Raw genomic sequence first — 14,092 nt, 5'->3', positions numbered from 1 at the left:
TCTGAGTGACATATTTAAATAATATTGGCTGGTGTTGAGTGGTCTATCAGATAGAGTCCATTCAGCTAGCATGATACTGAACAAGTCGAAGACGGGTAGCTGAATGGAATATATCTGATAGACCATGAAAAAAACCAGCAAATATGATTATTATTATTATTATTATTATTATTATTATTATTATTATTATACATACACATTCTGTTCATATCAGCATGTCAGCATTCTCGAAACCAATGCGAGCTTAACAGCACCTTCAGTGCAGCAGTGAAGTCACCTTCCAGCCGGTGTAGCGTTCATCAATAGTGTTAGCGAACGCTAATAAAGTGGTCAACCCAGTGTTATTGAGAGCAAGTAGCACAGGCTAACGACCGAGAAACTAAGATTTGTGTCTCCAGACTCTTCTTCCACGCTGCACACTCACTACAGTATTTTTCACTCAGACTTAAGGATTCATTTCCCTGTGTAATTTACTGAGTTACCTTTAAAATCAACATCGACAACGATGCACAACGGAGCAACCTGGCAGCCTGCCGCTAATCCCTTACAAATTCCTTTACCCTGTTGCTTTTTTGGTGTCTGGCTAAGTTTTGGCTGAGCTCAAGTTCCAGCTGTAATAGTAACGGTTCACCACTGCTTGCAAATATGCGTGAAGAATATCTAATGAACTTTCGGTAGCCTTTCAATGCGTCTTTCTCTTTCCCGGCGAACAAAGAAATGCTTCTGCGTATGCATAGCAGAAAATTTTCTCATAGGATATTCGCATCAGCTCCGATGTGTGACGTCATGTTGTGTTGACAACGATGCAATATCGTAAACCATATTCAACGTTCATTCTCCATCGGGTAGAGTGACGTAATACACGTAGGATAAGCGATATTGCATGCTATCAAACCAAATGAATGAAACCCGCTAGAAGGGAATAGAACACGTTTTTTATTCCCAATATTTCACTCTGATGATGTCACTCCCAGTGTTTTCCCGCTGACTACCGGTAGACGTGCGTTGTCAAAATGGCGAACCGGTTCAAAATTAAAATTCTTTTGATTGACTTGTGCATTTTTTTTGTGGATGTGTCCGTATAATATAAAGAACATTACACGGTGGCGTGAAGATAAACGCCGTATCTTCTCGTGTTGAAAATATTTTCACTCGTTCACTTCACTCACTCGTGATATATACATTCACCACTTGAAAATAAACTTCATATCTTCGAGCAACTGTGTAATATCCTCTATATATAGTCCTGTATAATGCTGTGTAGTGCTGGATAATGATGTAAAGTGCTGTATAAAACTGTGAAACACTCTTCAGCAAAACCTTCAGAGAAAACAAACAGAGAGAAATGACCGAGAGGAGAGAGACATTACCCAGAATCCCCAGTCAGATCCAACTCAGTCGGCTGATAAAGGCCTGTCTTATGTTAATAAGAGAGTAATAGAGATGAGCTGTCAGTGTGTGTGTGTGTGTGTGTGTGTGGGATGAAAGATTGCATACCTAAGCCAAGTTGCTGACAGAGTAAATGAGAAAGGTGGATGAGGGATAAAATGTGAGAAATGTCTGCATGTAAAAGCTTTTAAAAGGCCATGACTGGGGGGAAACTGTCAGAAAGTAAAGCCCCTTTCACAAAACACTCGCATCACATCACACCCACACACACTGAACAAGTGCCAACTAACACAGTGTTTGAGCTGTAATAAATGTTAATAAATACATTAAATGCAGCTACATACTAGGCTGAGGTCAAAACCGTACAGAACCTCACACATCCACATCCACCAATGCCACATATAGGAACAGTGTAGTTTAGCCAGAGTGCTTTGGACAGTCGAGAAGTCTTTTACGTTGCCATGGCAACCATAACAAAACCACTTGAGAAACATCTCATCTCATTATCTCTAGCCGCTTTATCCTGTTCTGCAGGGTCGCAGGCAAGCTGGAGCCTATCCCAGCTGACTACGGGCGAAAGGCGGGGTACACCCTGGACAAGTCGCCAGGTCATCACAGGGCTGACACATAGACACAGACAACCATTCACACTCACATTCACACCTACGCTCAATTTAGAGTCACCAGTTACCCTAACCTGCATGTCTTTGGACTGTGGGGGAAACCGGAGCACCCGGAGGAAACCCACGCGGACACGGGGAGAACATGCAAACTCCGCACAGAAAGGCCCTCGCCGGCCACGGGGCTTGAACCCGGACCTTCTTGCTGTGAGGCGACAGCGCTAACCACTACACCACCGTGCCGCCCAAATTTATTTCTAAGAGTTTGAAATTTTCTTAGTTTTTCAGAGCTTTTGAAGGATGTTAGCTATGTACAGGCTGTCAATCATAGCGGAGCTCCCGCGCGGGCCTCACCATACCTAAGAAAAATGGTAAACCCATCGAGTCGATTTTTTGTGGTTTGTCCGTGTCCGTGTACGACCACTCATACACACCGCCTAGTGGTCAGTGTTAGTAATTACCAGTCATACACACCACCTCGTGGCCAGTGTTAGTAATTACCAGTCATACACACACACACACCGCCTAGTGGCCAGTGTTAGTAATTACCGGTCATACACACCGCCTAGTGGTCAGTGTTAGTAATTACCAGTCATACACACCACCTAGTGGCCAGTGTTCGTGATTACCAGTCATACACACACACCGCCTAGTGGTCAGGGTTAGTAATTACCAGTCATACACACCGCCTCGTGGCCAGTGTTAGTAATTACCAGTCATACACACACACCGCCTAGTGGTCAGGGTTAGTAATTACCAGTCATACACACCGCCTAGTGGTCAGTGTTAGTAATTACCAGTCATACACACTGCCTAGTGGTCAGTGTTAGTAATTACCAGTCATACACACCGCCTAGTGGCCAGTGTTAGTAATTACCAGTCATACACACCGCCTAGTAGCCGGTGCTAGCCAGTAAAGAAATAAAACAAAAGAGACTGGCTATGATATAAGAAAATTCTACAACCCCAAAACAGTTGGGCGCTCCGCTTTTAGGCAGTGCCTAAATCTATATATTACTACAGTGTGTGTGTGTGGGGGGGGGGGGGTTGTTGAGTGTCAGTAAACAGGAAGTAGTAACAGGTAACATGTTAAGCCATTTTATCGAACAAGAAATGTAGATCAAGCTATGAGAAAAAAAAAAACTCCCCGAGAAGCCATGAGGACTCAAAATGGGTGACACAAGAAAGTGTTTATGATTACAGCCGGAGGTCTTGGGTACAATTTTACAGCTTCCACATGTGAAACACTGGAATAATAGTGAGGCTTGGGCGTAAACTGTTTTTGGGAAGCGTGTCACTTTAAGGGTATGCAGGCAGAACCTTTGACAGGAGCAGGTGCAAATATTTATGGCACAAGACTGGAAAGAAATGAAAAAATGAGCAAATTCCTTGCAAATTCTTGGATTAAGGTCACATCTAACAGACCGAAAGCAATACTGACTGCTTCCTTAATCACTTGAGCCCATGATGTGTCACAAGTTTGCGTTATTTTAAATAAAAATTATAATCTTGAACGTGATTGTCTAGGAGTTATAGTGGTTCTGCAAATCATGGGTTTGTATTAATGTGTTCTTTCTAGTACGTTATCTTTTTTGTAATAATTAATAACTCATCCAAGAAATGTTACATCATGGGTGCGAGAAATAAACAGATAAAAAAGTGTGTACATTTCTGGAACATTTCTGGAAGGAGTCTCCAGCGTCAGTGCTTTGGGTAAAACTGTAACTAAGTTTTCTGACATTTTCAGGACGGAGGAGTTTACGCTTTGCATTTTTTCAGTAACATAACAAGCTGAGAGAACAGTGAAGGAATGGCTGTTTATAGCTGCTATAATGTAAGTGTACATTATACATGTAATGTAACTTGTTTCGCAGATGTTCCACAACATGAAAAGTCACTCGAAATGGATAAAAAAAATTACAAATTAGTTAGCAAATTGCTGTAGTATAAGAGGAAGAAAACACTTTGGGATGCACTGTTATAGGAAAATAAACTGCTTTATTACGCCACCCTGTTGCTGATTATTTTCCTCTAACAGCACAACATGGAATTACTGAGTTTATTCCTTACTGAGTGCATCATTGTGACAAATGATTGATATTGTGATACCATGGCAGAGCAAGCATTAATGTGAACACTTGCTTGATAGTCTAACTTCGAAACTGGACTCGATAACATGAACAACTGATCCACCAATCATCCTCAACATCCTGCTGATTAGTCCAAATCTCTGCGACAAAGCAGCAGGAAATAGTAAATATGCTGATTGTTGTTTTTTTTTCTGATATTATTGAAAAAACATAAGGATGTTCATGTTCTTCCTTCTCAGATGACATCGGTGCAAAAAGAACCTAAAAAACTTCGTCTACGTTTCGATATTGAGTTCTAGTTTAATCTTTTATTTGATGGCGTTGTAAAAATAGTGACTGAAATTGCTACACAAATTGACGGAAATTAGTTTTGGAATTAAATCGGAAAGGCTTTCTGCATAGTCGAACCTTAATAAAGTAAAATCTTAGTAAAATCAGACACTAAGGCAGCACCAGTGCAGAGCACCAGCTCAGAGCTCAAACTGCTCTCCACATTCTTCTTCTTTACGTTTCTCTGAGGTAACATAACACTCACTGCTCAGAACGTTTAACCAAATTAGAAACACATGCTGCTTCAGATTGAACTTCTGCTCTCCATATATATGTGTGTGTGTGTGTGTGTGTGTGTATATATATTTATGCTATAGGCAAAATCATCATAAATGTGGTCTTCGGTCATATTTTTAGCTCCATTAATCCACTGTAGGACATCAGAGTTACTGTTTCGTTAAGTTTTTACACCCAGAACATACTCACCTCTGGAGGCGAACAAAACAGGGTCACTCCGCATGGTGAAGGTGATCACATCTAACCGAGCGTCCAGGCGCCTGAGTTCATCCGGTCCAGCCCAGAGAGACCGGCTACGATTCTGCTCGTCCACTTTCTTCTCTCTTCTCTCCGCCTCTTTTCTTTTTTCTTCTCTCCCCTCCTTCTACCACGTCCTGCCCTGTAACTGTACTGTACGATCTCCTTCTTTGTTTCCTTCGAGTGCCTCGAGTCTTTGTCAGTTCCGAAGAGCTGTGAATAAACCTGTCTTTCTTTCTTTCTTTCTTTCTTTCTTTCTTTCTTTCTGAGTTGAAATTCAGCACACTTTCTGTGGCTTCTTTATTGTGCAGACACCGCTCGATGAAAAGCGACACCTCTCTCTCTCTCTTTTTTCCTCCCCTCCTCCCTTTTTTCTCCACCCTCAATCCTCTTGAGTTCTCCACCTCCTTACATCCCAGTGCTCTGTGTCTGTGTGTGTATGTGTATGCACACGACTGCTTACAACATCTGTAGTGTAGTGACACACTTTATTTCAAAGCAGTGATTATTCATAATAACCTCAAACCTCACACATGTTCTTGTGGTAGCTTAGTGCAGAGAGGAGGACAAAAAGCTCCTCAAGCACTGAAGCAAATGCCCTCAAAGAGAACAAAGCCTCAGCTGGCTGGAAAAACAAATACCTCGGTGTAAACTGGGATCCTGGGGGCTCGCAGTGACCAGAACCTGTCATTTACACATAACTGTGATATCGTTAAAGAGTGGAATGTAATTTTTATATATATATATATATATATATATATATATATATATATATATATATATATATATATATATAATCATCTTAGATCACTGGTTATTCTCGCATATCTAATTTCGTGTTCATTATGTAAATGATTTTGTCTCAATACTAATATGATAACTAATTATAATTTCATGTTTGGAATAAAAATCATTATAAAATACAATGACACTTTCCTTAACGAATAAAAATCAACACTGACATCATGGATACACTGTAACTACAGCTGCACGATACGATGTTATAATATCAATATTGCAATCAATTCTGTCCCTTTTCTGATATATCATGTGGTCATGATATCTTTTTATAACATTATTTAACAACATCTACAAACTATACGGGTCTTGGGATGACTTGATTCGATATTATTTTGCTGGCAGCTTGTCATCAAACCTATATTTCAGGATAGATATTTGTGCATCTTCGAAATGCCGTTATGATATTTTTCTCATATCGACCACACCCTAGCCCCAACATTGATGTTTTATGATTTAAAAAAGGAATGTGTGTAATCGTGGATATACTGGAGTTTTCTTCCCATGTAAGGACAGAATGTTCTTTACCATTTATGGAAGGAGTCTCCGGTGTCAGAGGTAAATCTGTAACTTTTGGGTTCTCAGTAACATGACAAGCTGCAGGGGTTTTATTTTTGTCTTATTAACTTTAAAAATAAGAAAAAAAGAAAGGCCGGGGAGGGACTAATTGTTTCTAGCTGCTATAAGTGAGAACAGGAAGTAACTTGTTTTGAGAACATTCCAAAACATTAAACATAAATAAATGGATAAAATCTATGAAGTGTTTTTGTTTATTAAAAAAAATATAAAATTGTTGGAAAATTGTTGTGGTACAAGAGGAACATAAAATTCAGGATATATTGGTATAGTAAAATAATTAACTTGGGGGGGGGGGGGGGGGGGGTAACAGTAGCACCAGGAGGCAATGGATGGATGGATGGCTGCTTGGTTGGATGGGTGGATGGATTGCTGGATGGATGGATGGATGGATGGATGGATGGATGGATGGACGGCTGGCTGGCTGGATGCTTGGTTGAATGGATATATGGAATGATGGATGCTTGGTTGGATGGATGGAAGGATGCTTGGTTGGATGGATGCTTGGTTGGATGGGTAAATGTATGGATGCTTGGTTGGATGGGTGGATGGATAGATGGAATGATGGATGGATGGTTGGTTGGATGGATGGTTGGTTGGATGGATGGATGGATGGATGGATGCTTGGTTGGATGGGTGGATGGTTGGATGGATGCTTGGTTGGATGGATGGAAGGATGGTTGGATGGATGCTTGGTTGGATGATTGGATGGATGGATGGATGGATGGACATCCTCTATATACCAGACCTCAACTCCTCCTAGGTGCAGTGTGAGGCCCTGTAAAGCGTCACTGCATGAGGTTGAGGTGTTTCTGTGGTTCCACGCTAATGCTTAAGCTACAGATCTCCTGTGGAGAGATGGCTCCACTCCATCCATCACTCAGCAAGACAGAGGAGAGCATCTACAACTGCTCAATTATTAATGGGAAGTGTTTCACCAATGAATCGTTTCCCAACCTGTCATTAGACATATGGAACTAAAAAAACTGTCAGTCCTCCAAGACTGAATATTTCTCATTTGCATTGTTTGCATTGTCCTATTAACGTGTTGAGACCAGGGGCTAGACTAACGTACAAGGTGAACTTACTCTGTTAATAGATGAACAGACTGTGATGTGGAAAAAAGCTAAATGCTCAATTGTATGAAATCTTCACTTCTTTAAAAGTCCACTCCAACAAATTATCCCTAATCTACAAATCATGGCAACAGAGAAGGTGCTTTGGAAGAAGAGTCACATGTTCATTGATTGTTCTTGTTACTTTTTATGGCGTGCCCCAAATTGAGACCTAAATCCTACAATCCTCTTTGTGTGCTTTTGGGTGGTTAAAGTCAGACCTGCAACTGTAATAGCATTAATGTTTACAGTACTGGAGGTTAAAAGGGATTTTACAAACTCACGTTACAGTGGAACCTGAATGAGTCCTTGCTGGCTAAGGAAATGTCTTCGATAAAAGCAAGAATAATTGCTTTGTGTATTAGAAGATACTATAAAATAATCTCGGAGAAGAAAGGCTGTTTGATTGACTTATTTTATTTGACATTCACAGTTCTTGTATAAAAAATAAATACATGATTTAGTTTCAAATAAACCACACCACATACTTAAACTACAACCCCGATTCCAAAAAAGTTGGGACAAACTACAAATTGTAAATAAAAACGGAATGCAATAATTTACAAATCTCAAAAACTGATATTGTATTCACAACAGAACATAGACAACATATCAAATGTCGAAAGTGAGACATTTTGAAATTTCATGCCAAATATTGGCTCATTTGAAATTTCATGACAGCAACACATCTCAAAAAAGTTGGGACAGGGGCAATAAGAGGCTGGAAAAGTTAAAGGTACAAAAAAGGAACAGCTGGAGGACCAAATTGCAACTCATTAGGTCAATTGGCAATAGGTCATTAACATGACTGGGTATAAAAAGAGCATCTTGGAGTGGCAGCGGCTCTCAGAAGTAAAGATGGGAAGAGGATCACCAATCCCCCTAATTCTGCGCCGACAAATAGTGGAGCAATATCAGAAAGGAGTTCGACAGTGTAAAATTGCAAAGAGTTTGAACATATCATCATCTACAGTGCATAATATCATCAAAAGATTCAGAGAATCTGGAAGAATCTCTGTGCGTAAGGGTCAAGGCCGGAAAACCATACTGGGTGCCCGTGATCTTCGGGCCCTTAGACGCCACTGCATCACATACAGGCATGCTTCTGTATTGGAAATCACAAAATGGGCTCAGGAATATTTCCAGAGAACATTATCTGTGAACACAATTCACCGTGCCATCCGCCATTGCCAGCTAAAACTCTATAGTTCAAAGAAGAAGCTGTATTTAAACATGATCCAGAAGCGCAGACGTCTTCTCTGGGCCAGGGCTCATTTAAAATGGACTGTGGCAAAGTGGAAAACTGTTCTGTGGTCAGACGAATCAAAATTTGAAGTTCTTTATGGAAATCAGGGACGCTGTATCATTCGGACTAAAGAGGAGAAGGACGACCCAAGTTGTTGTCAGCGCTCAGTTCAGAAGCCTGCATCTCTGATGGTATGGGGTTGCATTAGTGCATGTGGCATGGGCAGCTTAAACATCTGGAAAGACACCATCAATGCTGAAAGGTATATCCAGGTTCTAGAGCAACATATGCTCCCATCCAGACTACGTCTCTTTCAGGGAAGACCTTGCATTTTCCAACATGACAATACCAAACCACATACTGCATCAATTACAGCATCATGGCTGTGTAAAAGAAGGGTCCGGGTACTGAACTGGCCAGCCTGCAGTCCAGATCTTTCACCCATAGAAAACATTTGGCGCATCATAAAACGGAAGATACGACAAAAAAGACCTAAGACAGTTGAGCAACTAGAATCCTACATTAGACAAGAATGGGTTAACATTCCTATCTCTAAACTTGAGCAACTTGTCTCCTCAGTCCCCAGACGTTTACAGACTGTTGTAAAGAGAAAAGGGGATGTCTCACCGTGGTAAACATGGCCTTGTCCCAACTTTTTTGAGATGTGTTGTTGTCATGAAATTTAAAATCACCTAATTTTTCTCTTTAAATGATACATTTTCTCAGTTTAAACATTTGATATGTCATCTATGTTCTATTCTGAATAAAATATGGAATTTTGAAACTTCCACATCATTGCATTCCGTTTTTATTTACAATTTGTACTTTGTCCCAACTTTTTTGGAATCAGGGTTGTAAAAACAGAGAGTCAGGATAACACAATAAAGCTCGAAAGCTTATTTCCATTGTGGTCCTTTGATGTTGGATGGCAACAGATGTAAAAATGACAAGAGTGGTGCTGTGACATTACTAAAATTGTAAAACAAAATTACATAGACAGTATACACATCAGATTAACATTGTATACATACTATATAAGTGCAAGCCCTACACTATCTGATCTCTAAGCCATGTTTTCACAGCACGTTTAAACCCATCCAAGCTAATGATTACCTTAATATTACCTGGTAACTTATTCCACAGACTAGTTGCAACATATAAAAAGGAATCCTTCCCTATTTTAGTTTGCACTCTTGGAGGAACAAAATCTGTGGAACACCCCCTAGTGAAGTAACTATGAACGTCCCTCACTCTACTAAAGAAATTATTTAAATATTTAGGGACATCTCCATTTACAATCTTATATACCATGCTCAATTCAATTTGAGAGACTCTATCCTCTACCCTCAACCATCCCAGCCTCTTAAAATGATGAGGATCAAGGTGAGTTCTTGGGGGCAGATCCAAAATGGTCCTTACTAATTTATTTTGTGAGGTCTGGAGCTTGTTTTTGAAATACCTAGTAAGGCCATCATACCAAGAGCAACAGGCATAATCATAGTAGGGCTGAATTATAGCGCCTGCTAAGGTCAACATAGCCTTCTTATCCAGATACATGGAAATTCTGGCCAGAAAACATACTCGTTGATTTACTTTAGTAATTACTTTCTGGGTTTGACCAGCTCCAGACAACTGACTTCCAGTACACACCCAAGATAACTGACTGAGTTCTTAGCATTAAGTGCAGTGTCACCAGCTAATACTTCAAAGCCTGGGGTTTTGTTCAACTTAACTCTAGACCCAAACAAGATGGATTCAGTTTTTCCTATATGAAGAGATCTCATCTCATCTCATTATCTCTAGCCGCTTTATCCTTCTACAGGGTCGCAGGCAAGCTGGAGCCTATCCCAGCTGACTACGGGCGAAAGGCGGGGTACACCCTGGACAAGTCGCCAGGTCATTATATGAAGAGATAATCTGTTAAATGATAGCCAATGGCTGACTTTTAAAAGCTCAACACTTAAGGTTGATTCAATAGTGAGCTTGTCCTTGTGTGAAAACACTAGTGCAGAATCATTCATTCATTCATTCATTCATTATCTCTAGCCGCTTTATCCTTCTACAGGGTCGCAGGCGAGCTGGAGCCTATCCCAGCTGACTACGGGCGAAAGGCGGGGTACACCCTGGACAAGTCGCCAGGTCATCACAGGGCTGACACATAGACACAGACAACCATTCACACTCACATTCACACCTACGCTCAATTTAGAGTCACCAGTTAACCTAACCTGCATGTCTTTGGACTGTGGGGGAAACCGGAGCACCCGGAGGAAACCCACGCGGACACGGGGAGAACATGCAAACTCCACACAGAAAGGCCCTCGCCGGCCCCGGGGCTCGAACCCAGGACCTTCTTGCTGTGAGGCGACAGCGCTAACCACTACACCACCGTGCCGCCTAGTGCAGAATCATCAGCAAATAAAAACAGTTCACATGAACAAACTGATTTAAGATCATTAATATATAAAAGAAAAAGAAGAGGACCTAAAACACTCCCCTGAGGGACCCCACATTGCACAGTTTGTGGCTGGGATAAAGTTCCCCCAACATCCACCACTTGTTTCCTATTCCTCAAATATGAGTCAAACCATCTAACTGCTGTGTTGTTAAAGCCAATAGCCCTCAATTTTGACAGTAAGATACTATGATCTACCGTATCAAAAGCCTTTTGCAAATCCAACATGACCATACCACAGAAATTGCCCTTGTCAACCTCCTTTCTGATATATTCAGTTAGATACAATAAACATGTGTCAGTGGAGTGTAATTTACGATATGTTTGTTGTTACAATATGTTATAATTTACAATAATTGTATGTTGCCAACAGGTCCATTAACTTCGATTTAGCGTACAAACTTTGTGACAAACCTTGCAGGAAGTCACATTATGGTGTTTAAGGGTGTTTTCACACTTCAGGTATTTTCCAGACTCCAGGACTGTCTGCACCGAGAGTTTGGTGGAATGCAAACATTGTTTTCAAGCCTGGGAATGATACAAAGAACCGATCCCTGGTCTTCTTGAAAATGGTGGTCTGGGATTCACTTCCACCAAACCGTGGGGTGGAACCTAGCTGTTCTCAGTGCTGCACACCAAGTACTGTGATTGGTTCAACTTGTCACATGACTTCCTGGTTCCAGTTTCATAATAATAGCAAAAGGGTCGTTATGGTAACCAGAGGAGATGGAATGGGTACTATAAGGTTTATTAGCCCACTTGATTGTTGGAACTGAAGGAAATTAACAAAAGTGGAGTAGGGAATTGTGCAGTTGATCCACGGTTTGGAAAGAGTTATGTGACTCTGAGCTCCGTCGCTAAATAAGTACCGAATCAGTCGCTCAAATATTCAGAAAATCAAAAAGGCTTAATTGTACATTGTCCATATGAGTGACTTAATATCTAATGACAGTTTCCTGGTGGCCTGGCAACAATTATCTGGTGACTTTAATAACTGGAATCATGTGCTTCACAAGCACGACATCTCTTATTATCAGATACAAGTGTTCATTGTGTGGCATGATGAATACAAGGGTATACATATAAAAAGTCAATGATGCACAAGTATGCAAAAAGCGATAATGTATCTGTGAAAGGTTTAAAAAGTTCTGGTTGAGGCTGCGCACAATGCTAACCTTGTTTCTGATCAGCCGGAGATAAAGAAAGCGGAAAGAAGTAATGGAGAAGCAGGTCATGTTGCAGTTTTGAAGTGAATTCTCAGGGTTGCTGTAACTCTTTCACAAGAAGGTTTATCTGTTCTCAACGTTCCACATCAAATAAACACTCAGCACAAAGAGAAACAAACCCACCGGAGACACGGATGAAATCAGAAGAGAGGGAAAATGACCATTACAGAGGTGAGGAATGGAGAAAGCCTTGTGTTGACTCTCCATCTCTCTCTCTCTCTCTCTCAGCTCTTTCCCTGGTATTTGAGGCACGCCTTTCAAAACACTGAATAACTCACAAACCCGTTCTACGGCACGCCAGCACTCACGCCACCTGCACAGCATTCTGGGAGTGTGTGTGTTGAGAGGGGGATGAATGAGGGGGGTCCACTTTAAACAAACTCCACACTAATGACACATAAAGCAGGGTGGTGCTCACTTTCCACTGTTTCCTTTATGGCTAAAAGCTGCTTGAGGGGTTTGGACACACATAAGTCTTGTTATTGTGAATATTATTAGCAAAAGACCACTGTTAGAAAGATGTGCAATAATCTACCAGAATAAAAATATGAAGAATAAAACCTACAAAAGAAAGACACCATTGTTCAAGAACAGAATTATTCGTGAAAGACTCTGAATTGTCACTATGTCCTTCAGCTTTGCTGTAAAAAGAGAAACTGAAGTAACAAATGATCATTTTGCAGTTTTTTGGGATCATGTCAATATGTTTATAATCTCACAAGATGGCAATTTATCTCTTTAATGAATGTTGTACAAGTTCATTGAGAGATGGGGCTGTTTTAAGAAAAATATCACATGTAAATCACCTCCAAACCACTTGGTGGCACAATCACGAGAACGTTACACTAGTCAAAGATGGCTGATTGTAACAAAGGTCCATTCAAACAAGATGGCTGAATGTAACAACAGTCCATCCCGACAAGATGGCTGACAGTAACAAAGGTCCATCCCGACAAGATGGCTGATTGTAACAAAGGTCCATTCAAACAAGATGGCTGATTGTAACAAAGGTCCATCCCGACAAGATGGCTGAATGTAACAAAGGTCCATCCCGACAAGATGGCTGACTAACAAAGGTCCATCCCGACAAGATGGCTGACAGTAACAAAGGTCCATCCCGACAAGATGGCTGATTGTAACAAAGGTCCATTCAAACAAGATGGCTGATTGTAACAAAGGTCCATCCCGACAAGATGGCTGATTGTAACAAAGGTCCATTCAAACAAGATGGCTGAATGTAACAAAGGTCCATCCCGACAAGATGGCTGACTAACAAAGGTCCATCCCGACAAGATGGCTGACAGTAACAAAGGTCCATCCCGACAAGATGGCTGATTGTAACAAAGGTCCATTCAAACAAGATGGCTGAATCTAACAAAGGTCCATCCCGACAAGATGGCTGACAGTAACAAAGGTCCATCCCAACAAGATGGCTGATTGTAACAAAGGTCCATCCCAACAAGATGGCTGACTAACAAAGGTCCATCCCGACAAGATGGCTGATTGTAACAAAGGTCCATTCAAACAAGACGGCTGAATGTAACAAAGGTCCATCCCAACAAGATGGCTGATTGTAACAAAGGTCCATCCCGACAAGATGGCTGACAGTAACAAAGGTCCATCCCGACAAGATGGCTGACAGTAACAAAGGTCCATCCCGACAAGATGGCTGACAGTAACAAAGGTCCATCCCAACAAGATGGCTGACTAACAAAGGTCCATCCCAACAAGATGGCTGAATGTAACAAAGGTCCATCCCGACAAGATGGCTGA

At 41.1% G+C, this 14,092-nt stretch overlaps 1 protein-coding gene across 4 annotated transcripts in view; it reads right to left on the bottom strand.

The window, feature by feature from the left end:
• The window catches only part of afap1 (actin filament associated protein 1), a 90,377-nt gene extending 85,126 nt beyond the window's left edge, over positions 1–5,251 (bottom strand). For all 4 annotated transcript variants that reach the window (XM_060939193.1, XM_060939189.1, XM_060939191.1 and 1 more), the window contains exon 1: positions 4,856–5,251. In XM_060939193.1, coding sequence (XP_060795176.1) covers positions 4,856–4,889 — 34 coding nt within the window. In that variant the 5' untranslated portion in view covers positions 4,890–5,251. The remainder of the gene's footprint in view (positions 1–4,855) is intronic.
• Between the last annotated feature and the right edge of the window lie 8,841 nt (positions 5,252–14,092).

Source organism: Neoarius graeffei, chromosome 14 (assembly GCF_027579695.1).
Source record: "Neoarius graeffei isolate fNeoGra1 chromosome 14, fNeoGra1.pri, whole genome shotgun sequence".
In the NCBI taxonomy this organism is placed as follows: domain Eukaryota; kingdom Metazoa; phylum Chordata; class Actinopteri; order Siluriformes; family Ariidae; genus Neoarius; species Neoarius graeffei.
This window is presented reverse-complemented; position numbering and strand designations above follow the sequence as displayed.